The sequence below is a fragment of the Electrophorus electricus genome, chromosome 2, assembly GCF_041902795.1.
Source record: "Electrophorus electricus isolate QZ-2024a chromosome 2, ASM4190279v1, whole genome shotgun sequence".
NCBI classification, from domain to species: Eukaryota; Metazoa; Chordata; class Actinopteri; order Gymnotiformes; family Gymnotidae; genus Electrophorus; species Electrophorus electricus.
The window spans coordinates 1,450,059-1,476,837 of NC_137498.1; the positions used below are offsets into that span (position 1 = coordinate 1,450,059).

The 26,779-nt window shown below is 37.8% G+C and overlaps 2 protein-coding genes across 14 annotated transcripts; both read left to right on the forward strand.

Annotated features, from left to right (window-relative positions):
* LOC113569051 (major histocompatibility complex class I-related protein 1-like) lies at positions 1–8,408 on the forward strand. Of its 8 annotated transcripts, none has more exons than XM_081695291.1 (9): positions 1–522; positions 1,388–1,458; positions 3,191–3,316; positions 3,752–4,006; positions 4,495–4,773; positions 5,264–5,554; positions 5,680–5,799; positions 6,130–6,171; positions 6,395–8,408. In XM_081695291.1, the coding sequence occupies exons 3-9, from the start codon at positions 3,259–3,261 to the stop codon at positions 6,439–6,441; spliced, it is 1,092 nt and encodes a 363-aa protein (XP_081551417.1). In that variant the 5' UTR covers positions 1–522; positions 1,388–1,458; positions 3,191–3,258; the 3' UTR covers positions 6,442–8,408. The 8 variants fall into 8 exon arrangements, with proteins under 8 accessions (XP_081551417.1, XP_081551424.1, XP_081551402.1 ...); XM_081695298.1 differs by having other exon boundaries at positions 3,208–3,316; XM_081695276.1 differs by having other exon boundaries at positions 1–1,458.
* A 7,210-nt stretch (positions 8,409–15,618) lies between these two features.
* LOC113568062 (E3 ubiquitin/ISG15 ligase TRIM25-like) lies at positions 15,619–24,046 on the forward strand. 6 transcript variants are annotated; one of them, XR_014116029.1, is made up of 8 exons: positions 15,619–16,032; positions 16,886–17,480; positions 17,945–18,040; positions 18,242–18,475; positions 19,802–19,858; positions 20,131–20,211; positions 22,533–22,946; positions 23,829–24,046. XR_014116029.1 is itself a non-coding variant. In XM_081695253.1 (6 exons), the coding sequence occupies exons 1-5, from the start codon at positions 15,938–15,940 to the stop codon at positions 19,853–19,855; spliced, it is 1,074 nt and encodes a 357-aa protein (XP_081551379.1). In that variant the 5' UTR covers positions 15,619–15,937; the 3' UTR covers positions 19,856–19,858; positions 20,131–20,268. The 6 variants fall into 6 exon arrangements, 1 of the variants encoding a protein (XP_081551379.1); XR_014116030.1 differs by having other exon boundaries at positions 23,906–24,015; XR_014116032.1 differs by lacking the exon at positions 22,533–22,946 and having other exon boundaries at positions 23,906–23,923.
* Positions 24,047–26,779: the final 2,733 nt, after the last annotated feature.

Genomic DNA, 26,779 nt, shown 5'->3' on the forward strand with positions numbered 1-26,779 from the left:
CCCTGTGTAACTTTCTGTTGATCCCAGCTCAGAATCATTTTAGATTTATATACTTGGGAGCAGTTGAATGTTTCTTCCATAAATATCATGGATGTAACACCATTTAGCCAGAATTAAGATTAACTAGTGTAGCCATTCTGCTGATTTTAGCTCAAAATTATATTAATCATACAGGCTTATTCTAGCAATACAGACATACGTTTCATGCATGTATAATGCATTTACATGTCAGTTATAAAATACTGTAATAAAATGCTCTCAGTGTTGACTGAACTAAAAATAATCGATTAAAAATCATAAGCGCAACATTTAGTTGTATTCCATAAATCATGGATTTCCACCAGCGCTGAATGAAATGTGAGCTTTGATAGCTGGGACGTCCGTCGTTTGCTGGGTGGTCGTCATTGGTTACGACCAATATTAGTAAGTTCATACCGAAACTGAAAGTGAACCCCAAGATGAAGAGCCTCATATTCGTCTGCTGTACAGGCCTGATAGCTTTCCCGTACGGCTGCAGTTCAGGTAAGACCGCGATTTACCCAAATATGTTCAATCAACCGTCTCGCCGTTTGTCCGTTTAAATAAATCCCTTCAGTGAACCACCTGCTACCCAAAGTTTGTGTCGAGCTCTGGGAGACTTCGGACTCTTATCAGGGCGACTTGTTTACATTCGGCCGTAAAAACCCGCCTACGCGTGACATTTGAATTTGGCGTTTAACGTGAAATTCAGGTCGCTGTCAGAAATACAGAACCGGAGGGTCTGAATGAACGTGGAGTGGCATTAAAGGGCATTAAAGGGCATTACCGCAGCCTCACGGACAGAACGAAATAACGCAGGAAGCTGCGCTGTAAATGCGCAGGGTAACAGAAGAAAATCGCCAGTTAAGATGGTGTCAGACTACTGTATGAATTTCATGGCATGGAAATAACTCATTTAATTAAATTTTGAACGGTCTAGAATCTCCATGATATAAAGAATGTGTACGCTTTGATTATATCTATTAAAAATTATTCTGACTCATGAAATTTCTAATAGTTAATATTTAGTATGATGTGGTGGAACAGGTGTTTTCGTGTCCCCACGCATAAGGTATACATTTTTACATGAATTCATAAATGATTTTGGGTGACTGGTTAAGAAATGTCCCATAGTTTCTGCACACGACTAGTTGTATTTCATTAGTGTAACTTTGTGCAACCTTTAATCACGGGTTTTGGTGCTGTAATTTAATTACTTCATTGCTGTTTTGTTTTTTGTATGTTTCTACTGTCTCTCTATGTCAATGATCAATAAGTCACTAAAATCTTAAAGAAAACTTTCAAATCTTAAAAATTCTGTTGAAATGATGGAAAATAAGATCTGAGTATTCTCCCCATTTTCATTCAGTCTATTAAGAAATCAGCAAAGCAAGTCAGTCCGTTCAGTAGCTGTTAAAGTTCAAAGTTGAAGAACGGCTGGTCAGTACCTAACATCCAATATAATTACATTACATAGATACCACATGTTTACACAGATATAGCACCATTGTATCTAATGTTACACAAATACAACATCGAATGTTTAGGTATAACTATATTGTTATATAACATATTAACATATGTTATATCAGTGCCATGTCCATACATTATGTCCATACATTTTATACATTATCGTGATACACAAAGAGGCCTAGTGCTTTATGAAAGTTTTGGCGTAGCTTCTTATATTTATATAATATATAATATTTATATAATGTATAATATTTTCAATTCAATTAAACTGATACCCCAGTTGTTAACTTCACACAATGTAGAAAATCTTTAATTTGTAGTCAATTTATCAAGTGTGGAATATTACTTGCCAGTTGCTAAAAGGTAAGAAAAATATGAAATCAAAACAACTTTTTAAAAGTATCTTACGGTGTAACACAATGCATGACTGATTCCTAAACACTGAGAAAGAACAAGAAAACACTTTAAGCGACTAGCTATCAAATCCTTATAGCATATGATACGTATTATTTGGGGATGAGTGGGGAACCTGAAGACAGAAGGTTTAGCTCTATCTTAATCCCGACAGTCTGACTTGTCATAGTCCTCTATCTTGAAGCGTTCACTTAATAACATGTAGGAATCACTGACAGATAAACCTTCACTTCTTAAAATTAGCTACCTTTTTTTAAATATACTTTTATACACTTTTCCTTCATTTTTTTACATATTCCATCATGTCCAAATTATTACCATTATGCAATTTGATATTCAATACTTATACCAGGTAGAGTTTGGTTCCATTATATTCAAACAAGGGACGTCTCTTTAAAAAAAATAAAAAGATCTCATATGCCCTCCTAATATTGATAACACTGTTTCTCTTACCACTTGGTACTCCTTTGCTAAAACAAACCAGAATAATCCACTTTGGTCCTGTTCAGCTCTCTGCGCTGTGTCCTCAGATACCCACAGAAACATGATAAATCTTCATGCTTTCAAACACACTGTTGTACGACTCTAAACTGATACAGAAACCCTCAAAGGACACTACACTGAGATCACAGGTCACCTTAGGAGAACGCCGGATAATATTTTGATCACTACTTTAACTTTCCTTAACCAAAAACATTTGATTACTCACTCACCTGTTCCTCAGTTCCCCCTATCACCAGATTATTAAATACTCATCACACCTGTTCCTCAGTTCCCCCTATCACCAGATTATTAAATACTCATCACACCTGTTCCTCAGTTCCCCCTATCACCAGATTATTAAATACTCATCACACCTGTTCCTCAGTTCCCCCTATCACCAGATTATTAAATACTCATCACACCTGTTCCTCAGTTCCCCCTATCACCAGATTATTAAATACTCATCACATCTGTTCCTTAGTTGCCCTACTCATCCTCTATCTAAACCCACAGGATTAAACCCACAGTGCGTTACTTGTACCTCCCACCAGGAGAGAAGCCAGCGTCTGTTTCGATACTAGAAGGAATCCAAGCCTGTTTTGTTTTCATTTTCTTGTTCAGGCTCATCACTCTTTCAGTCACTTCCTGCTTTTACAAAAACACTCTTCTTGGCACTGCCACATGACTATTAAGAGGAAATGAAATATTGAAATGTATTTTCTTATTTTTATTTCTTTATATAAACAAACTTGGGTCTTCTTTTCCCCATAAATAAGTCTTTTTTCTCTCCTGTTTTTTTGAGCTGCGCTGTTGCGTTAGGACTTTGGTTTCAGGTATATCAGGTTACATAATTTCAGGACCTGAGCCAACATGAAGAGGCTAATGTGTTTATGCTGTGTTTCTGTTCTACCGTACCTCTGCAGTACAGGTAAGACCACTTCTGATACGAATTTTGTTCAAACTCTGCTTCACAAATGTTGGACTACATGTCTGTAGCTATTAAAGCAGGCTGCCTTCAAATAGAGGACAATTTAGAGTAACTTGAGGTTGTGTAGTTTGCATACATATAGCACTGCAGAAATACTCAGCCCTGTTAAATCATCGGTTCGTCTGAATTACATATGAAATCTATACACTTCTAAAATATTATTTTGCACATAGATATGCATTGAAATAAAAATTTCACTTGCTGCTTCTTGCTGCAACCTAGAATATGTTTATTCTGTGCATTAAAACGGGTTTTCGGTGATCGGATCGCATTCATATTTCATTTCATGCTTTAATACAAGCGTAGATGGAATGCATTTAATATGCCCATGTGCTAGGAAAACTAAGTGCATTTGGTTTGTTCCTCTTTTTACAGATTCACATTCTCTGTATGTATTTTCAATGTTCATCTTTGGAAAAACACCGTTCCCAGAGTTCAGTGCAGTGGTGATGCTGGATGATGTTCAGATGTTGTATTATGACTCGGATGTAAAGAAGTTAATCTACAGAGACTACAAACCTGCCCATGAAGATACATTACAGAAAGATTTAATATTAATATTTGATCACCAGTATAGAAGCATGAAAAACTGGGTTTTGGTTTTGGCAAAACACTACAATGTTACACATGGTATGAGCTCAACTCTTCAAGAATTCACTGTGTTTCAGCAGTTTCTCAGCCTGCTTTACATTTACAGAATTTATCTGACACTTTTATCTAAAGCATCTTACAATTATAACTGAACACAGCTTGAGTAATTAAGAGTCTTTCACAGGAGCCCCAACAGTGGTAACTTGGCAGTGTTGGTGCTTAAACTGGCAACCTTCAGATTACTAGTCAAGTACCTTAACCACTGAGCTACCACTACCTACCTGTCTGTCTAGTTTTTTCACCATCTGTATTTGTTGCTCAAACTTGAAATTGCTATTTTACCACAACGTACCTGTTTTTCTAGAATTCCTTAACTAGCAGTTATGCAGTAAATGCAGTCAGTATAAATCTTAGAAGAGAGTTTAATGGTTGGCATGTGGGCCTACTTAAACAAAACACCTGGTGTATTTGGCATATTAGCTTTTTATTTTTTATCAAGTAACGTATTCTTTTCCATTCTGTGACAGGAGTTAATGTTCAGCAGAGACTGGCAGGATGTGAGCTGTTTGATAAGGACTCGCCAGGAATGCTGCGGTCATGGGAAGCTTTCAACGGAGTCGGACAAGGAGAGTTACTCTTTAACTCACAGCTCAACACCCTCACGCTTCCAGCATTGTTCACAAATCTGTGGGACACGTTTAAAAAGAATCATGTTCAGTGGCTGTATGCAAATGTTTACAGCCCTGTCTGCATCAAAGCACTGAAGGACTTGCTGCATGAGAACAGAAATCAAATCAGGAGGAAAGGTACCAATCTTTTGAACACATCTGAGGATATGATTGGTCATTTTGAACACATCTGAGGATATGATTGGTCATTTTGAACACATCTGAGGATATGATTGGTCATTTGTTCCATCATATTCAGTTAAAGCTGCAGTCATAAACCTGTCATGCTAATTTCTCTTCTGTGAGAACAGTGTTGATTGGTTTACAGTTAATTGGTTCACAGTGGACTCTCACTGGATCAAGATGTGAACGTGTTTTTAGTAAACACTGGGAAGAAAATAGTTTGGGCTGAATCAGTGTTTTTAGAACATAAAATTTGGACACAAAGTGTGTAGGGTTGGATTTCTCTTAGACATTTTTTTGTGATTGCTTTCCATTTGCAGTAGCCATTTACTGATGTTTAAATAAGGTTTATTCAATGGTTTTTAATAATTAGGACACCTGGGTAATGAGGACACTGAACTGTTTTAATTGGTTGTGTTGCTTGTATTTAACTCCTCCTCTGAAGTAAAGCCCAGAGTCAGGCTCCTCCAGAAGGCTCCTACACACTCTGGAGGGGCCTTGCTGACCTGCCTGGCCACTGGCTTCTACCCGCGTCACATCAACCTGACCATGCTGAGAGACGGCCAACCCGTGACTGAGGAGCGTGTGATTGGAGGGGAGGTGCTGCCTAACGGAGACGGGACCTACCAGATGAGGAAGAGGCTGGAGGTCAGTGCAGAGGAGATGCGAGAGAAACACAACTACACCTGCGCGGTCATGCACCTCAGCCTGGACAACAAGATTGACATCAGCATGGGTATCAGCCCTCATCAGCCAGTGTTATTGTACACATACTGTCCAAATAAACATCCATCAATAACTCACAGATGATCCTTGGAATAATTAGTAGGAGACTAATTCTCACTTTTCCTCTGTTGGCAGAAATCAGGCTCCCTGTAGACGCGTCCACCATGACTGTGGTGGTTATGGTGCTTGGGCTGGTGGTTGTGTGTGTGATTGTTCCTGTCACTGTTTTCCTCGTATACCGCAGGAAACGCAACGGTGAGATGGATGTTTTGTCTTTTATTACATTTTGCATGTTGAATCCCAACTTTGTCTTAAATGTATAACACATACTAGACTTATTAGTAAATGAAGACAAAATTAAGAGCTGTATTCTTCATATTTTTCTCCTGATTAACTATTGCTTTAGTAGACCTCATGTCTACCCTTAAATGCCTACCAGGCCAAACTCTGTATCCCAAGACCACAACCATTTATTTTATATATATATATATATATATATATATATATATATATATTTTTTTTTTTTTTTTTTTTTTTTTTTTTTTTAATTCTCATCTGTTATATTTCATGTTTTCTGTGTTTTAGGAGCAAAGAAATCCCCTCTGGTCACTTACACTTCTGTGTGCAGTAAGCAGTTTAATTCAAGAGCTCAGTTATTATTTCTGTTAGTAATACTGTGGTGTTCTACACATACAGTAGCCTCTTAAAATTTCACTGAATTTGAGCTCAGTACAAAATGCCAGTCAATAGTCAGCTGGTTACTTCTCTGATGTAAAACGTTTAACACTCAATTATAGAGATGATGTTGTCAACAAAAGTCTTGTATTTTAGTATCTTGTGTGTTTTACAGGCAATGTTCAGAGTGAGGCATCTTCAGACACTACCACTACAAACTAGAGCACTCAATTTGTACTATGCTGGATATGGTATTGTGTTTCGCTGTCAGAAATACAGAACCGGAGGGTCTGAATGAACGTGGAGTGGCATTAAAGGGCATTAAAGGGCATTACCGCAGCCTCACGGACAGAACGAAATAACGCAGGAAGCTGCGCTGTAAATGCGCAGGGTAACAAAAGAAAATCGCCAGTTAAGATGGTGTCAGACTACTGTATGAATTTCATGGCATGGAAATAACTCGTTTAATTACATTTTGAATGGTCTAGAAGCATCTCCATGATATAAAGAATGTGTACGCTTTGATTATATCTATTAAAAATTATTCTGACTCATTACATTTCTAATAGTTAATATTTAGTATGATGTGGCGGAACAGGTGTTTTCGTGTCCCCACGCATAAGGTATACATTTTTACATGAATTCATAAATGATTTTGGGTGACTGTGGTTAAGAACTGTCCCATAGTTTCTGCACACGACTAGTTGTATTTCATTAGTGTAACTTTGTGCAACCTTTAATCACGGGTTTTGGTGCTGTAATTTAATTACTTCATTGCTGTTTTGTTTTTTGTATGTTTCTACTGTCTCTCTATGTCAATGATCAATAAGTCACTAAAATCTTAAAGAAAACTTTCAAATCTTAAAAATTCTGTTGAAATGATGGAAAATAAGATTTGAGTCTTCTCCCCATTTTCATTCAGTCTATTAAGAAATCAGCAAAGCAAGTCAGTCCGTTCAGTAGCTGTTAAAGTTCAAAGTTGGAGAACGGCCAGTCAGTACCTAACATCCAATATAATTACATTACATAGATACCACATGTTTACACAGATATAGCACCATTGTATCTAATATTACACAAATACAACATCGAGTGTTTAGGTATAACTATATTGTTATATAACATATTAACATATGTTATATCAGTGCCATGTCCATTCAGCGGGTCTGTGGGTTGGTTGTGGTGGCATTGCACTTCACACAGAGCCACAGCACTTCTCTTATTCTTGCCCACATTTGCAGAAACACACACACCATCATTATGTAATGGCGTTCTATACATTATCGTGATACACAAAGAGGCCTAGTGCTTTATGAAAGTTTTGGCGTAGCTTCTTATATTTAAATAATATATAATATTTATATAATGTATAATATTTTCAATTCAATTAAACTGATACCCCAGTTGTTAACTTCACACAATGTAGAAAATCTTTAATTTGTAGTCAATTTATCAAGTGTGGAATATTACTTGCCAGTTGCTAAAAGGTAAGAAAAATCAAAACAACTTTTTTTATGCTGTAAATATGCTGGATATGGTATTGTGTTTCTATTTGATATGTGTTTAGTTATTTTTTATATTATTTTTCTATTAGATGATCCAGTGTATTTGATCCATTTGTTTCACAGAGTTAATGAGCGAGTTATGGAACTGCCATGCAGTGCACCACTTGTTTAAATTCAGCTGTTGTGTGCAGTGTGGTTTCTCTTTGACGTGTTTATACCCACAAGTGGCACGCGTGTCCTAGGTGAAGTTATTCAGCAGATGACAGAGGGAAGGTTTTTAAAGAATCACACAAAGAATTATTAAAGGAATTGAGGTTGTCATGTTTTGAGTTCCTCTGAGGTCACAGTATTTTGAGTTCACGGACCCACAGTGCCACCCAGTGACTGTAGCGAGATTTGTCATATAATCTAACTGAACTGTGTGTTCATAGCAGCAGGTTCATTGTATGCAGTTATTAATTAATAAGTTGTGACATTCTGAGCCTAAAGAAAATGAGAAATAGTGTCTTAGACATGGACATGCACAAGTGAATTTGTGTGATAATAACGTTCTACTTAAGTGTGAAAATCTATGAAAATCTGGCCTATCTGGCTTTATGTATTAAGTTATTATATGGAATGTGTAACTGTTTTCCTTTGTGTTTTTATATTTGTAATCAGCTAAAATAAAATGACTGGAAGAAATCTGAACCCTTCTAGAGTGAGAAAAAGGAAATCAGTATTCATGACTTAGAAGTGAATGAGTTAGTTAGACCAACTCCCTTGTTAACACCCCTCCAGAGATTTGGATAAAATCCGGATGCAGTAAGACTTTGGGAGGTTTTTCCTGGGCTTTTCTTAGAAGAGGTTGACGTTTAGGAAAGTATAGGAAAAGTTGGGGTTTTTTTCAGTCCAGAACCAAAAAGAACTCGGGTCTTAGAACTTCATTTTATTTGTTAATTTGTCCATCTGTCATCTTTTGGACAATAGTAGTGCGAATGTAGTGCAATGGCTGAAACGTATGTAGCGTTGTAGTTAAGCTGTCATTAACAAACATAAAGAGCTCACACATATGGGACTACATGAACTGATGTAAAATAATTGTCATGAACAATCGTTTATATTCCAAGTCTAATACTTGGATATGTCCCTGTATAATTTAATGAACATTAAATGAGCAGAAAGGTTTTTTTTACATTGTGGAAATGGCAGCTTCTACCTTTGGATCATTTTAATCTTTGCTGGCACTCCAGGTCAGAGCACAGTTATCGATACAGTTTATCTTAAAGTACTCATAATTGATGATTATTGACAAAAATGAAACAAAATTGGGAAATGCAAATAAAAAAGTAAGACACTGACAGTCAGTTTGCTTTGTGTTTTATTTTCTGTATTTTTTAGCAGTCAAAGGATATGCATATTCTCCAAGACAAACAAAGGGAAATAAGATATAGCCTTTAATGCTCCAGAGGGGAAATTCAGATGTTACTCCAGTACAACATTTACATTATGTGGTAAAATCGTAAAAATATAGTACAAAAATAGTATGGAAAATGCATAATATAGTATAAAATGAGATATAGTAGTACAATATACAGTATAGTACAGAAGTGTGGAATATTACTTGCCAGTTGCTAAAAGGTAAGAAAAATATGAAATCAAAACAATTTTTTAAAAGTATCTTACGGTGTAACACAAAATGCATGACTGATTCCTAAACACTGAGAAAGAACAAGAAAACACTTTAAGCGACTAGCTATCAAATCCTTATAGCATATGACATGTATTCTTTGGGGATGAGTGGGGAACCCGAAGACAGAAGGTTTAGCTCTATCTTAATCCCGACAGTCTGACCTGTCAGGATCCTCCATCTTGAAGCGTTCACTTAATAACATGTAGGAATCACTGAAAGATAAACCTTCACTTCTTAAAATTAGCTACCTTTTTTTAAATACACTTTTATACACTTTTCCTTCATTTTTTACATATTCCATCATGTCCAAATTATTACCATTATGCAATTTGATATTCAATACTTATACCAGGTAGAGTTTGGTTCCATTATATTCAAACAAGGGACGTCTCTTTAAAAAAAATAAAAAGATCTCATATGCCCTCCTAATATTGATAACACTGTTTCTTGTACCACTTGGTACCCTTTTGCTAAAACAAACCAGAATAATCCACTTTGGTCCTGTTCAGCTCTCTGCGCTGTGTCTTCAGATACCCACAGAAACATGATAAATCTTCATGCTTTCAAACACACTGTTGTACGACTCTAAACTGATACAGAAGCCCTCAAAACACACTACACTGAGATCACAAGTCACCTTAGGAGAACACCGGATAATATTTTGATCACTACTTTAACTTTCTGAAACTCCGGTCCTCCTAGTCCATCCACATGAGCAGTAGTGTGGAGATTCCAATCCTCTTTGTCGAGGAGTAGCCCGTTCAGTGGTGTAGCATGGAGTTGTGGCTAGCTCTTTAGCTGAATAAGGCTAACTCACTTCACGCTAACAAACAATACAAACAACACATACGGTGGAGAGAAGGCTATACTTTCACGATAACAAACCGTTAGACTAGAAAGCAACAGGAAAAAAGTTACAGTTTGGGCCTGTATACTGCTTATATTAAGTCTAAAAATCTAAGTTCAGGGGAAACTACCTTATTCCTTGTACTGGGGAATTTCATTTCTTTATTGCTTTTCTCAACTATTTTAGGTTTTCTGTGAATGTGCAGATCACAAATAATTCCCTGACATACAATTTTTGTCATTTTGTTTTGTTTCTTGCATAGCTATACTATAGCTGAATCACCCTACATATCATCTGTACAAAGGGTTCTTTATCACTCTGCCACATAAACACCAGAGCCAAGCTCTGTAATCCCTCATCTCCTGTATCTGGGATCAGATCTGTAATCCCTCATCTCCTCTATCTGGGATCAGGTCTGTAGTCCCTCATCTCCTCTATCTGGGATCAGATCTTATTTATTTACTTAAGATGCCCTCTAGTGTTGATTTGCAATAACACAGTTTCAGTCTACTTTAACATTTATTCCGTTTTGCATGGTTGAGAACTGTTTTGAAAAATGTAACTTTTTAAAATTACATTTTGTTGGCCATTGTAAGATTATATTCACTGAAACTGAGTCTGCGGGTTGTATTTCAGGGTCTATTTTAAACCTCTCTAGTCATTTGATTTTTTGTGATTTCTGGTCAGCCAGAGGAGGATGGGCCCCATCTTTGAGTCTTGGTTCCCCTCAGGGTTTCTTCCTCGTGCTCTAGGGAGTTTTTCCTTGCTTCCTTGGCTTGCTCACTGGGGGCATGGACTCAGACATGTGTAAAACTGCTTTGTGACAACAGCTGTTGTAAAAAGAGCTGTATAAATACATTTAACTTTACATTTGGCTTTGAAATTGGCTTCAAACATACAAAAACAGTTGCTTTTTATAGATCTACTTTTGAGCATTCTGGCTAATGTGGCAGAAATCATTCATAATTAATTTTAAAGAAGTCCTCTTCTCATATGTTCAAAGTGGCAGGGTTCATGTGTACTCTGGCAATCAAGACAGATGAGTGAAAATAAAATTGATTGTATTGGTTGTGTTTAAGTATACCAAGTATAATGTGATCTTACATATGAGAGACATCTGTATCTTACCTGTAAATCTAAGACTTCACTGATAATGCCAAGACATTATTATGACTATTAGATTTCTTGTTTTAATTAAACACATTTGTGATATTCCTTACAGTCCTAAAGGCTACTCTGAATATGACAGACACCAGCTGGCCTTTTATATGTGTTTTGCTTTATGTAACTATATATTTTGTGGCTTGGATTTTGATTTTAGTTTCTTGTATTTAGCTTTTTTGAAATCAGTTATTTTCAGGGAGGTTTAGATCACTAATCATTCCCTCATATTCAGCAGATCATGATTGTTTCTTACAAAACTAAAACTCTCACTAAATGTGTAGTGTTTGAGTGGGTGCAGGTAATCCAGGGTCCAGTCCCCTGCTTCCATCTGAGGGTCTTTCACACTTCATTCTCCACCATGTTCCTTATCCTTCATTTTCCTATTGGACCTGTAATATGTCGGGTTTGTTTGACTGGGAGGAGATTAGCCTACATTAGCTCTGGCAGTGTTAGCTAGTTCACATACACACTGTGCTCACTGCTCAGTTAGCCTGGGTGTCACGGTTGCAGATATCACACCGAAGAAATATAGGAGGAGCCTTAGGTGTGGGGTTTATGTACAACGACTGTGGGAGCTGGAGGCAGTATGACATATGGTTGATGGGCTGAACACCTTTGAAGGACCTGATGTACCTAGAGGGCTTGTTTTCCATTAAAACGGGGACACACCCAGAAAGAAGGGACGGAGGACACCATGCTCACAGGAACAAGCCCAGAAAAGACACGTTCCCATACAAACCGGTGTAGCCTTTATCTATGGTAACCTGTCACTTTGTATAGGTCAGGATACTTCTTGGTCAAATGCTTTGTTAAGCTGCTGGTTGCTGTTTTGCAGTGGAGAGATTTATAACACCTTTTTCGTAGAGATTTTGTTGTATCCGTTTTCTGGCCGTCTTCATCAGTGATGTAGGCTAAATGTGGCCACACTTGGCTCCTTGAGACCGTCTTTCATTGTTGTTGTAGCCATGCTAGCTAGCGAGCTAGCGAGCTTCCCGCCTTCACACAGTCTGTGCTGCCTTCTCGCTGCTCGAGACAGCTGGAGTGTCACCCGTCCGAGTCAAATTAGCACGCGCAGTTTGATTCACATGTCCAGAATACTGATTCGGTTCCTCAGGTTATATTCAGCATTGAAAGCATCGAATGTTACAGAGTCGACTCGTTTGCTACATTGTAGTACTGAAAAAGCACCGAACCTTCGATGCCTCCTGCAGCTCTAGTGAGGGGAGTGTGGAGGGGCAAAGTGTGAACTCTGTGGTGAGAGGAGTGAAATAAAATATTGAATAAAATAAAAAACTTAATATGACAAGTGATAGCTTTTGAGGGTAATTAAATTAAATATCATTTCATGGATTTATTGCTGCTCATATCATTTATACATTGTACAATTGTTCAGTCCTACCTGTTCATGTGTTTTTAATTTATAATTAAAGTTGATTCATCAGTCCCCCTCAGTTCCTCTAGTCTGGCTTTTGAAATGTTGTGCTCAGTAACAAAATCGGCATAAACGTAAAACATTTTCATTAGTAACAGCTGTAATGTAAAGAAATTATTAGATTAAACGTAGCAGAGTAAAGGCTGTTATCCAGAGTGCCTCGATGTCTCCCTCTACTGGTCACTGAGAGACATTGTCACATGAGAACGAAAGTGATAGAAGCGCTCTCGCTCTCAAAACACGCAGAATATCTGCTTGCTCTCGGACTTTGCTTAGGCAAGTTTACATTTTTATGATTTAAACATAAATATGGATAAAAATGCTACATGATTATACATTATAGTTGTAAATTAGGCCTTAGTATTTGTTTTTGTATGAGTACTTCTTCCTGTCTTAAGTTTAGGCGTCATAGTTTACTAGTAGCAAATTGATGGCCTTCATTTCCTCATAAAACACGATCTTTTACCTTAAAGAGTCCTAAACGCGGGGAGTTCCCCCTCCTGAAGAGACAAACACGGTAGCCCGTCTAATGAAATTCTAGTCATATTTGTACAGCGTACGTTATTAAGTCTCTGAACGTGAGAAGTCGCTGTAAAGTTTTTTACTATCAGGACTATATCAGGTTCTTACTGAACAGCCACATCAACGACGCTACGACAGAGAGATTAGAGGAACTGATGATTCATATCTAGAGATCCAAGGAGAAGACTGGAATTAAAACCAGGAAAATTAATTTTGCAATTGATTTGAAACGAACCATTTAAACAGTGCTACAGAGGGTGTTTATACCCAACCTCAATATGCACTTTACACAACAGAGAGAAAATTACAAATTAATAGAACAAAGATAGTGTTCATAGTCTTAGGTTTTAGAAATAAAACTAAAGTAATAGACATTAAATGGCACTTGTGATAATGGTGAGTAAATGGCACCTTATGAAAAGTTCAATGAAAAATGGAATGTACCATTTCACCTTACACCTACCAGTCAGTCAGGCAATACGGGTTTCCAAAGTCTGTGTCAGCAATAGTCCCTTCTAGTCACTAGAGGTCCTCCTAGCCTGAACACTGGCCTGGTTACCATGGTTTCTGTCACTGAGCTAACCTGTTCCTGCTTTCACTCATCAATCTCTGTACTTAAACTCTCCCGTCTGTTCAGTTAGTGTGGAGTTTTACCATATATTGTAGTCAGCATACCAAGCTGCAGTCATTGCCTGCTTACTTGCTTGCTGGTTTACATGTTTGACTCTCATCACGAGGGTATTGGGTTTGAGTCAACTCGTTTGCTACACTGTAGTATTGAAAAAGCACTGAACTTTCGATGCCTCCTGCAACTCTAGTGAGGGGAGTGTGGAGAGGAGAGGAATAAAATATTAAATTGAATATTATTGAATAAAATAAACTTAATAGGACAAGTGATTTAATAACTTTTAAGTGTAATGAAATTAAATATAATTTCTTGTGTTTATTGCTGATCATATTGTTTATACATTGCACATATGTTCAGTCCTACCTTATACCTTGACCAAGTTGTACTGTTCACGTGTGTATTTATGTCCTTTCATTTAGATAGACTTATAATTAAAGTTAATTCATTAGTGCCCCTCAGTCCCTCTGGTCTGGGTTTCCATATGATGTTGAACACAGTAACACAGTGAAAAAACATTTGTATTCTTAACAGCTGTAATGTAATGAAATTATTATATTAAGATGTTCATGTAAACGTACCAGAGTAAAGGCTGTTATCCAGAGTGCCTCGATGTCTCCCTCTACTGGTCGCTGAGAGACATTGTCACATGAGAACGAAAGTGATAGAAGCGCTGTCGCTCTCTTAGCACACAGAATACCTGCTTGCTCTCAAACTTTATTTAGGTGTAACGGAGTTAAAATAGACAAAAAGAATACATCTGTCTAGGTGAATTCATACAATATTGTTTGTAGAAATGAATGTTGTTTATTTTTTCAGTATCTACATGGGTTAATATTATATTGCAGAAGCATATACGTTAGTGTATCAAGTTAAACTACAATTCCCTGTTCACAACTGCAGCTGCACCTGAACTTTCGTGTTTTGATTCCTATGAACCCTCATGTGATCTTTACTGAGTACCGCAGGGTTCTACTGAAGGCAAGTCGAGAAGGAGAGAGCTCTGTCATTGTGGTTCTTTAGGAAAATATACAATATACAATAATATAGATTAAAATATACAATAATATATATTGGAAATATACAATAATATATATTGTGAATAAGAAGCACAATATTGTTCCCTTACATAATCGTTGTCTTATTAGTGAGCATTATTTTATATTATATATATATATATATATATATATATATATATATATATTTATTTATTTATTTATTTTATATATTTTTTTTATTTAGCGTTTTTTTCTTTGACAAGAGTCTCTCTCTCTCTCTCTCTCTCTCTCTCATACACACACACACACACACACACACACACACACACACACACACACACACACACACACACACACTCACACACACACAAAGTGTCTCTAATTGATCAGTTATGCCTTTTGGGGAAATGACTCCGAATACATGAAAACATTTTTCTTTCCTTATTTAGAGTTTTTCGAGCAGTTGCAGCAGTAACCTAAAAAAGGACCATTTATGTGTATACAGGCAAAAGCTGATAATAAAGACAATCCAATAAGGGAAACCAGATAAGAGTGCTGAGTCATTTGAGTTTGGAGTCTGGACCACAAGCAGACGCGGACACACGCACATGTCACGTGTAGCACAAAGTACAGAGTCTTCCGATTCTGTTCAACAGGAGTAATGTTAGTTAGACGTGTATAGAAATGAAACATATAAAGACTTAAACATTTAAAAATATTCTGAGGTTTCTGGTCATCATGTCCTGTCAAAGGGGCCATCAGGGCATTTTTGTGATAATATAATGAGAGATTGTTTCAGACTTAATCTGCTGCAGGAGTTGATCAGGAATTCTGACAGTAACAGTTTGGGTTAAAATTGTGTTTGTCTATTTGTTTACTTTTTGTAGGTTGGTGAAGTCCGGCTGGTTCTGTCTGAGGGCTTCGTTCTGAACATCATCCATCCAAACTGATTCATGGCAGCAAAGGAAATCCAGAGAGCAGCAGGGGAGAGTGATGACAGTGATAAAAGCATGGATGGACAACGTCTTGACCTCTCTGCTGAGGAGATGTTAGTGGAACTGATGGTTCATATCTAGATATCCACTGAGAAAGTGGAAAATTAGAATCAAAGCAGGAAAATTCATTTAGAAATTTTGGAAAATGCCTGATGATTTACACAACATCTTAATACGAAATGAACCATTTAAACAGTACTACAGAGAGTGTTTATACCCAACCTCAATAACCACTTTAAACAGCAGAAAAATGTATAATTAATATAACAAAGATACAGATTATTTTTAGGGTTTAGAGATATAAAATGAAGGAGAAAGATGTTAGACTGAATTTGTGATAATGGTGAATAAATGGTGCCTTCCAGAATGGAAAATTCAATGAAAATGGAATGTAGCAATTTTTTTTCATACCTGATTCTGCCAGTCAGACAATCCTGGTTTACAAATGGAACTTTTTTCAGTTTGACACTTGAGCTATAAGCCTAATGCAGATAAATAATTGAAGCTTTACCCTCCTGTTAGCAGGGACCCCACCTGCCTAACGATGGGTATGAAGGGAACTCAGGGAGAACCTTCACTGAGGATGTTTACTACCAGTTTAATGATCTGATCATCCAGTGTTATTCAGTGTGGATCTGTGTTCTAATGGAAGAACAGTAAAAGAGTGTTATAGCAGGAGGGTGTTAGAACATGCTGGGTATTAAAGCAGGAGTCTCACAGCTGTTTTAAACACACGTGTCTGGTGTCTTTTGACTGTCCATCAGTGTCCTCAGCACACCCTTCACACACAGCTGCATGCAGTTTGCACAAGTGCTAACTGCTGGTATAAGCTTCCCTTAGAAAACTACATTACCCACAAACCTCCAGTGCAAAACTAAAGAAGGAATGATATTGTTCTCTGTGCAGGAAAATGGCAGAGGCCAGAGTTTCAGAAGATCAGCACCAGTTCAGCTGTCCAGTCTTTCTGGATCTACTGAAGGATCCAGTGGCTATTCCCTGTGGACACAGTTTCTGTATGGTGTGTATTAATGACTGCTGGTATCAGGATGATCAGAGGGGAGTCTACAGCTGCCCTCAGTGCAGAGAGACTTTCACTCCAAGACCTGTTCTACGCAGAAACTACATGCTGGTTGAAGTGGTGGAGAAACTGAAGAAGACAGAATTCCAAGCTGCTTCTCCTGTTCACTGTTACGCTGGACCTGGAGATGTAGAGTGTGATTCCTGCACTGGGAAAAAACACAAAGCCATCAAGTCCTGTTTGGTGTGTCTGGCCTCCTTCTGTGAAACTCATATCAGACCTCACTATCAGTCTCCTGCCTTTAAGAAACACACGCTGGTTAAAGCCTCCTCAAGACTACAAGAGAAGATTTGCTCTGAACATGCTAAACTGACTGAGATCTTCTGTTGTACTGATCAAAGTTTCATTTGTTATTTGTGTATGATGGATGAACACAAAGGTCATGATACAGTGTCAGTTGCAGCAGAAAGAAATAAGAAACAGGTGAGAACAAGAAATCTTATAGAAACAGTTCATGATAATTCTATTTCCTGTGTAGAATTACTTGCATTTCTTCATTAAAGAAGCTAATTGTTCATTTCAGTTGTTATTGTTATAGGAAATATTTGGAAATTGCTTATTAAAATTGAGGGTTTTTTAAACAAGGTAATGGCAAATAAAATATGTGAAAAATAAAATATATGAAAATTACAATTTAAATTGAGATTACTGTGGTAAACATAGTGGTGAATTCAATTGTTTTTACTAGACTTTAGTACAGTACAGGTTGGTCAGTGAACATTAGAACAGCCAACACCCATCCTGATGCTTTTATACCTCCAGTGTAACACATGACTGTCTCTAATCTCTGTGGAAAAAGAGTGAACTTTATCTCCTTACCTGACATTAATGTTCAACCTCATAGCTCATCATTTACAAACAGCTGAACATACTGTATTCACCCCCAGACTCAGCTACATGAGGAGCAGAGGAAACACCAGCAGAGAATCCAGGAGAAAGAGAATAAGGTCCAGGAGCTGAAGCAGGCTGTGGATACTCTTAAGGTGAGTACTGAGCAGAGAGCTGCTGGAGCAGCTATTTCAGAGCCTCTCCTCCAGTCAGCCAGTGAGGAGACCAGTGTTGGGACACTTTGGGATCCTACACAACCACAATGTGCACTGTAAGTCATCCAAGATCACAGTGAGAGAGTGGATAATGGTTCAGCTTTAAATGGACCTCCATCTTGTCTGTGTGTCTCCTAACAGCGCTCTGCACAGACAGCAGTGGAGGACAGTGAGAGGATCTTTACTGAGCTGATCCGCTCCATTAAGAAAAAACACTGTGAGGTGAGAGAGCTGATCAGAGATCAGGAGAAGACTGGACTGAGTCAAGCTGAAGGACTGCTGGATCAACTGGAGCAGGAGATTGCTGATCTTAAGAAGAGAGACACTGAGCTGGAACAGCTCTCCCACACAGAGGATCACATCCATTTCCTCCAGGTAACAAACTCTGTCTCAGCTACAGAGGAACCTGCTCCTCATTAAGTTTCTATAATGACTCTTCACAAATGTTTGTTAAGGCAACAATAAATAAAAAATTAGAAAATATATATTGTACTCTAGTTCACATTCATTCTTGCCCATGATGTTGTTCTCTCTGGAGTTTCCCGTCCCTCTGTGTCTCTTCTGGATCTGTGGACTCATACATCATCTCTGTCCATCAACATCCCTCATTTGATGGAGTGAAGAAATCTCTCTCTGATCTGAAGGAGCAAATAGAGACATTCTGCAAAGAGGAATTCAGCAAAATCTCTCCACATGGTAATAGGAGCAACAGAATGTGGTGTCAGAAGTGGGATGGTGCTGTAGAGACCATCAGGAGTGTGTTCATGGTTAAGAACCCACCCTCTGCTGTTAGGGGGATGGTATAATGCCCAGTGTGTGAACCCTGGTGAGGGACAGGGGCGTGACCCTGGATGATGAAGGGCATGAGTGTTTAGGACCCATGGAAGGGGTGTAGTGGAGGTGTGCTCTCCTCAATGGGGAAGGCAGTGTGGTGACAGAGACCATCACCCCCTGAAGGAGAGAGGCTGATGTGATGGGGATTGTCACTTCAGGCAGGTTAAACAGCCATAATCTGTAATCTATAAAATATAAACTGGCAGCAATAATCACACACATTTGTGTGATAATAGTTTGAAACTGATTCTTCTATTAAATAAACAACAACAAACCCCATTAAACCTCACCAATATATAGAAACAAACAGGAGAGAGAATGAAGATTTGTGTAGGGTGTGGGGTTGTTTTGTTTGTGTGTGTGTGTGTGTGTGTGTGTGTGTGTGTGTGTGTGTGTGTGTGTGTGCACGTGTGTGAAAAACCAAATATACCACTGGGCTTTCGGATAGTACATTTATAAAGTATAAAAAACAAAATATAGATCATTTTATTTTCACATAGTAATTAAACGTTTAGGAATATAACTGACTGTGTCTGTAACCTACTTAACCTACTGTAACCAGTCATGAAATTAATAACACACACACACAGACACACACAGACACACACACACACACACACATGGCGGGGGGGGGGGGGGATTGAGGGAAAGAAGAGAGAATAACTGAGACACAAATGAAGACAAATAATCTTCCTGAATAAACTGACTGAACTTTGCCAAAGTCCGTTATTCACAGTAAGATTCAGGAATGTTTTGTTTTTAAATAAATAATCCACATATAATCCCACTGTTAGTCTGATCAGGTTCTAAATGGAGCATTTGGGCCTCATTCATTCTGTTGGATATTTTGATTCTGTTTCTCCACAGCTGCAGCAGTTCAGATGTTACCACCAGAGCCAAAGACCAGAGAAGATTTCCTGAAATGTAACACACACACACACACACACACACACACACACACACACACACACACACACACACACACACACACACACACACAAACACAGAAAGAGAAACACATTTAGCTGATTTCAGTATGAATCTGCTGTTGCTACCATAGTAACTAGCACAGTATAATCTTTAAATATTTCATACGGAAATGTATGAAAACAGTAACCAACAGACAAATGTATCTTTACTGAAATTAATATAAATTAATACATTTTGTAAATTAAACCTAAAATGCTCTTTTTTAGATTTCTGTCAGCTGACTCTGGATCCCAACACAGCACACCGTCGCCTCATTCTGTCTGAGAGGAACAGAGTGGTGACAAACAGTAAGAGAGTCCAGCCATACTCTGAACATCCAGAGAGATTTAACTACTGGACTCAGGTGTTGTGTAAGGAGAGTGTGTGTGGACGCTGTTACTGGGAGGTTGAGTGGAGCAGTGGGGGAGGGGTGTTCATATCACTCTCATATAAAGATATCAGCAGGAAAGGACGGGGTAATAAGTGTGGGTTTGGACACAACACTCAGTCCTGGAGTCTGGTATGTTCTTCTACTCTCTCTTTCTGGCACAACAACATTGAGACTGAGATCTCAGTTCCACCGTCCTCCAGAATAGGAGTGTATGTGGATCACAGTGCAGTAACTCTGTCCTTCTACAGAGTCTCTGACACAATGACCCTCCTACACACAGTCCACACCACATTCACTCAGCCCCTCTATGCTGGGTTTGGGGTCTATGGAGGCTCAACTGTGAGGTTATGTGATCCAAAATAATGTGTTATTTCACTTCATTAAGTTGATGTAATTTGGAGTCAGATCAGTTTTAGTGAGTATCTGCACACATTAGTCTTTCAGCTGCACCTGTTTCCATCACTGATCACAGGAGTTCAGGGAAGAGGAGAATAAACAGACACAATCCGTCTACACACTTTACAAATAACCACATGAGTAGATGTAACATTCATGCACACTGACATGCTGGAGGCAAATGAAAATGAAGTCATTAGAACAGGGCGTGTCAAAAGAGGAGCTGTAAGTAGAAAGAGGTTTTACATATAAAACTTTACTGATTTATACCACACTGTTTATACCACAGTGTTCATTTAAATATTATTATATTTTACTTAAGACATTTTTGAATTACCAAACAATCCTAAATATTACTTTTATATGCAGAGTTGAGGAAGGACCTCTGTCTGAACTGTCTGCTCTCTCTCTCTCTCTCATATATATATATATATATATATATATATATATATATATATATATATATATATATATATATATATATATATATATATAAATAACTTACTTTATTCCTTGTACTGTGGAATTTAATTTGTCATTGCTTTATTGCTGGGATCTTTATTGCTTTATATCTGGGATCAGGTCTATAACTCACCTGTATCTGGGATCAGATCTGTAATGCCTCGTCTCCTGTATCTGGGATCACCTGTATTAGGCTGTTACACCCCAGTCACTGACTACACACTGTCATCTTGTACACTCTGCATATCGCATTTCATGCATACACACTTATATTACACAATTAGTTTATTTCACACTGTAATTTTAATTTTATTCTTCTTTTTATTCTATTTACAAAAATGTAAATGCACTTTTAAATTCTGCATAATTTTATTAGACTGTATCATAACTTGTGCTGCTCATCCTGCACAGCTTCTAATTCAGTGTAATTTGTTATACTGTAATTTATCATTTATACTGCAATTTTACTCTTATATATACAGTTATATATATATATATATATATATATATATATATATATATATATATATATATATATAGATAGATAGATAGATAGATACAGTTATATATATATATATATATATATATATATATATATATATATATATATAGATAGATAGATAGATAGATATAAATCTTAGCTACCTTGGGGAGCTTGGCAAACAAAATTAATTTGAAGTATAATGGCAATAAATACTTACAATAAAGACTTACATTAAAGACTTCCTCTTATTTACTTACTTAAGCTGCCCTCTTGTGTTGATTTGCAATAATGCAGTTTCAGTCTACTGTAACATTTATTGTTTTTTTGCATGGATGAGCACTGTTTTGAGAATTAACCTTTTTTTTTTTATTACATTTTCTTGCCCATTGTAAGGTTATGTTCACTGAAACTGAGTCTGAGGGTTTGTATCTGAGGGTCTCTTAAACCTCACTAGTCATTTGATTGTTGTGTTTGGGGTCAGTCAGAGGAGGATGGCCACCTGGTATTCAGGTGGATCATGTGTAGAAACTAAAAACTGACCAACCTCACCCTCATTCAGCTCATATCCAGCCAAAGACACTTTGAAAGGTTGTGCCATAGTTAGGTAGGAGAGTATCATAACAAATTAAATGTTCAGATGGAAAACAATTAGTTCTCTATCAGAAAATGAATGTATTTTTAGAGTTTACACAGAGTTTACTGAGGTTACAGTACGGAGGGAAGGATTCAACAACCCTGCACCATTGCAGTATTTATCTCACTCAAAGCAGCGCACCGGTCCCATCTGAGCCATCTGGCCAACCTCACACACCCGATCTGCCTGCCCTACCTGACCCAACTACCAGATTTTTGTTCTCACCATGAAAAACTGACCAAGGTATTTTACCTTTGTGCAGGAACACAGAGGCCATGAAACAGTGTGCACTGCAGCAGAAAGAACCCAGAAACTTGTTAGACTTTAACAACTTGTACCAGTTGTACTGAGTCTCTACCACAATGTCCTCCCTACACAGAGTCCACATTCACTCAGCCCCGCTGTGCTGGCTTCTGGGTTACTGAACAATCAGATGGGCTCTGTGATCCTAAATGTGACCTGCATGTGGTATATACGGAATATTAAAGTGCAGGAACATGTGACATTCTCCTGATTACATCATCATTACATCATCATGGCCTCATCATGCTTCTCCTGCTCACTGCTATGCTGGACCTGGAGATGTTGAGTGTCAACTCATCTTAAACTACACTATTGACTCTCAGTTCTGAAGAACCACAAGCTGGTCAAAGTGTGCTGACAACTCCAAGAGAAGGTGAGGGTTGGGGCTCTCACCTTGGCAAACTACCTGATTTGCACTATTGTACAGACTAAATCTGTACATGTTATTGATGTGTGATATCATTCAAGACACAGCTGCACTGTCTTTTTGTAATACGTTGCCTTAATGTATAATAGGATTTAAACTGTCATTCCAATGGTTTGATTACCAGAACTAATTCTGACTTATTAAACGTAAATGTATTTAATGTGGTAAAAGTATTTCATGTGGGTTACAGATTCATAGTGACACATGAGAATGTCTAAGCCCTACAAAATAAAACATAGAGCTGTCAGGAGTAATAGCTTCTCTAATATTGTTGCTGTCTGCAGTCTCTTATACCTTTAGGGTACTGAACCTTTATGTATGCAACATACATTTACTATCAAGCTTTTGAGATGGTGATTCAGATAATGATGCAGTTCTCACTTTCTCCTTTAGGTGTCAGTGTTATGTTTAATTTTGATAATTATACGTACATTTCATATATTTTCATATATAATTCTAATTTTATGTAAATAAATATGAAATTCTAATTTGATGTAATATTTAGATTTTTCTATTATTTAACAATGATTGACTTTTTTATTTGTTGAATATTTTAAATGTCTGCATGTTTCCAGTTCAGATTTATTATTTTAATGACATTAATATATTAAAAATATATAGAAAATATATGCAAGTAATCAAGTTAGAAATCAAGCACTCACACAGTTCATACCATCAGTCTGTCATCCATAATGTAAAAACATTTTTAATATTGGAGCTACCCAGATTCTGTCACGGGACGCTCTCCCCCCCATGAGTCACGTGGTACGGCCTGCCGTGTGCAGGGGTTTCACCCATGTTTGACTTCTTTTTCTCCTCTCTCCTCAGATGAAATTCTTCAACTTCTGACTTCCAGCAATCTGACTACATGTCCGCTGGAACCAATTCCTTCTGCTCTGTTCCAGACAATCGCAAGAGATCTGCTTCCTTTCATCTCTGTCATCATCAACAACTGCTTATCTTCTGGATACGTGCCTACTGCATTCAAAAACGCCAGGGTGGTACCAATCCTCAAGAAGGCCACAGCTCCAGTGTTACTATTTCTGTGACCGGTATGGGATTACGTGTTAAATATGTGTGTGTCTATTTAAACCCCAGTCAGTGCATGCCTCACGGGTGGTTATTGTTTGTCTGTGTGTTAGGGTCTGAAGTTGTATGTTTGTAGGTTTGTCCAGCCTATGTTAATCGTTTTCCCAAGTGTCTTCATGTTCACCATAACTGTTACGTGTGAGTGCCACCCTTGTCTATATGTTTGTGTCATTAAATGTTTCACAACGCTGAGAGAGTCTGTGCGTCCTGCTCCACGCCCTGCAGCACTCGGGCACCGTTACAGATTCACTTTATAAAGGGATGTAAAAGTATTAAACATGTAGCAGGTACCATGGGCAATCTTTTCTAAACTTATTACTACAAAACTATTCCTAAAGAAACAAAGAATAGGAGAATAAACTTCTTACTATTATAATTATTGGTGCAAAATTACATTATACATTTTACTGTTTTCATCACACTCCATGCATCTTATAAGACATTGCATCTTCCTTTTTGGCAAGCAATACATGTAGTGGATTCAGAAAGAATTCACACACATTCACTTTTAGCACATTTAATTATGATTTAGATTTAATTTGAAATAGGGAAATTTGCCATTGATCAGAGTTATGAATCCTTTCTGAATCCCCTGTACATATTTGATCAGTGACACTGAATTTGTTGTGCTTGTTCTATTATCAAGCACACTTGACATTAAATGAAACAATAAGGTTAAAGTGCAGAATGTAAATTTTAATTTAAAGGTATGTGCATGTACAACAGATGGACTTACAGCTCATAGCCCTTCCATTTTAGATAACCAAAAGTATTTGGATAACTGTCTGCTTATTTGGGTCACCGTAATGTTGAGTTGGTGATTGTGAGTAATGCATCGTCATCTCCATATTTTAACTCCTACATGTAAATACTACATAATACTACATAAAATACTACACTTGTTTCTCCAAATACTAAAAACAAGACCAGTTTATACATCTGTTCTTTATATTAGATAAATCATAGTGTCACAGAGTAAAACATGTAAACAAGAGGAACTTCAGAGTCTAAAACTCTCTCCAATCTCATACCCAATCTGGTTGGAGTTGGAAATGATCCTTCATTCCTTTATCTTTATCCTTCATTCCTTTATCTTTATCCTTCATTCCTTTAACTTTCCTCCTCTCCATGTTGTGATGCCCTCTTGTGGTGATTAAAGTACATTATAATAAACACATTTCAGCATTTATTGGAGTTGTCATTTGGGAACAATTTAGTTTATAGAATGCTTCTGCTGTTGGTGCTCTTTGTTTAGTTTGCTGTTTTGAAGGTTTACAGTTTTAATTTATTTTGTTTCATTTGACACATTTGTCTTTCAGTTTTAAGTCTGTGTTCAGTAAATGTGTAGTGTTTCCATCTGAGGGTCTTTCACTCTTCATTCCCCACTGGAATATCTTTCTCACTGATACATCAGTCTGATTACATTCCAGTCTCATTAAAATCTGTCAACAGTAATTTCAGATAAATGAGAAATTTTCAGTACCTAAACACGCAATTTATTATTTGAGTTGTCCAAATACATTTTTGAAGTACTTCAGACACTGTAATCCCTCCACCCAGAGGCCCCTCCCCAAAGAGGAGGAGCACCAGATAAAGAGGGAGGGCCAGAGTAACCAAACCCCAGCTCTACCTGGAGACACTGAGAGGAGGAGAGACCACACCCACACACAGGACCAGGACAGTTTAACCAGAGCCATACACCAATAGACACAGTGATCAGAACTACTGTATCTGGGATCAACTGGATTAGAATAATCAACCCAGAGCTGGTTTATGAGGAGTCCTGACACTTCACATTCCTCCGGTTAAATCACAATATGACTGCAGAACACCAGAGGGCGCCAGTGAGTCCAAGATGGACTGGTGAATGGCGTTAAGTGTAAAGTTGGTCTGGTGGACAGAGAGCGCATGTGCCCGGTACAGCCTCATTTTATGTGTACACGCCAATATTCTTTTCTCATTTTTTAATTAGATAGATTTCTCTATTTTCTGTTCAATGTCTTACTTGAATTGTTCCAGAGAGAGAGGCGAGACAAGAGAGCGCACAGTGAGAAGTTCATGAGCAGAGAGCTCGGCTGTGAGACGGATAGTTTTCATTTGGAGGCTTTGGAAGTAAATGTCGTCTAAACCACTTTCGTGTTGGTTAGTAGCATTCCCACATTTTGTCACTGTTGTTATCTGAGCTTTCAGGCGAGAGCTGGTGAGCTAGAAAAGTACACGATAACCTGGCCGATCGTGCACCGAATCTGCTAACGAGGCAGCACGAGCTCAGAACACCGTTATTCTCTGAACACGAGACCTTTGTTGCGTGCAAGGAGGGACTTTTATTCTGCCTGATTAAGACGGAGAGCCCGACCTAGAGTTTGTGAGGAGGACGGAGACTTCACAAGAACATCCGACGGGACCCCGACACGATTGAAACCTCGTGTGGTCTGAGGGACTGGAAAACTCTTTTGGTTTCTTTTATTTTGCTCTTTACGGAGTGGATCGCTATTGGCTGATATAATTAGTCTTGCCCTCGTACTACCTCTATATGACCACTAGATGTCACCCTGTACCTGCTTGTATGTACATAGGGTTTACCTGACTCCCTCACCTTGAAGAATCTGTAACTATCTCAGGGGAGCCAGTAGAGAGGTTTCTGTTGGTGCATGTGCCTGTGGTATCTGTGTGTGGTTGTGGTCCCTTGT

What these genes read in the sequence shown, in the direction of transcription:
- LOC113569051 (XM_081695276.1), top strand. Translation starts at nt 3,259, where the DNA reads ATGAAGAGGCTAATGTGTTTATGCTGTGTTTCTGTTCTACCGTACCTC. An exon ending in ACACTACAATGTTACACATG is followed by an intron (nt 4,007 to 4,494) that starts GTATGAGCTCAA and finishes ATTCTGTGACAG; the next exon opens with GAGTTAATGTTCAGCAGAGA. An exon ending in CACTTACACTTCTGTGTGCA is followed by an intron (nt 6,172 to 6,394) that starts GTAAGCAGTTTA and finishes TGTGTTTTACAG; the next exon opens with GCAATGTTCAGAGTGAGGCA.
- LOC113568062 (XM_081695253.1), top strand. Translation starts at nt 15,938, where the DNA reads ATGGCAGCAAAGGAAATCCAGAGAGCAGCAGGGGAGAGTGATGACAGT. An exon ending in GACCTCTCTGCTGAGGAGAT is followed by an intron (nt 16,033 to 16,885) that starts GTTAGTGGAACT and finishes TTCTCTGTGCAG; the next exon opens with GAAAATGGCAGAGGCCAGAG. An exon ending in CAGAAAGAAATAAGAAACAG is followed by an intron (nt 17,481 to 17,944) that starts GTGAGAACAAGA and finishes ATTCACCCCCAG; the next exon opens with ACTCAGCTACATGAGGAGCA.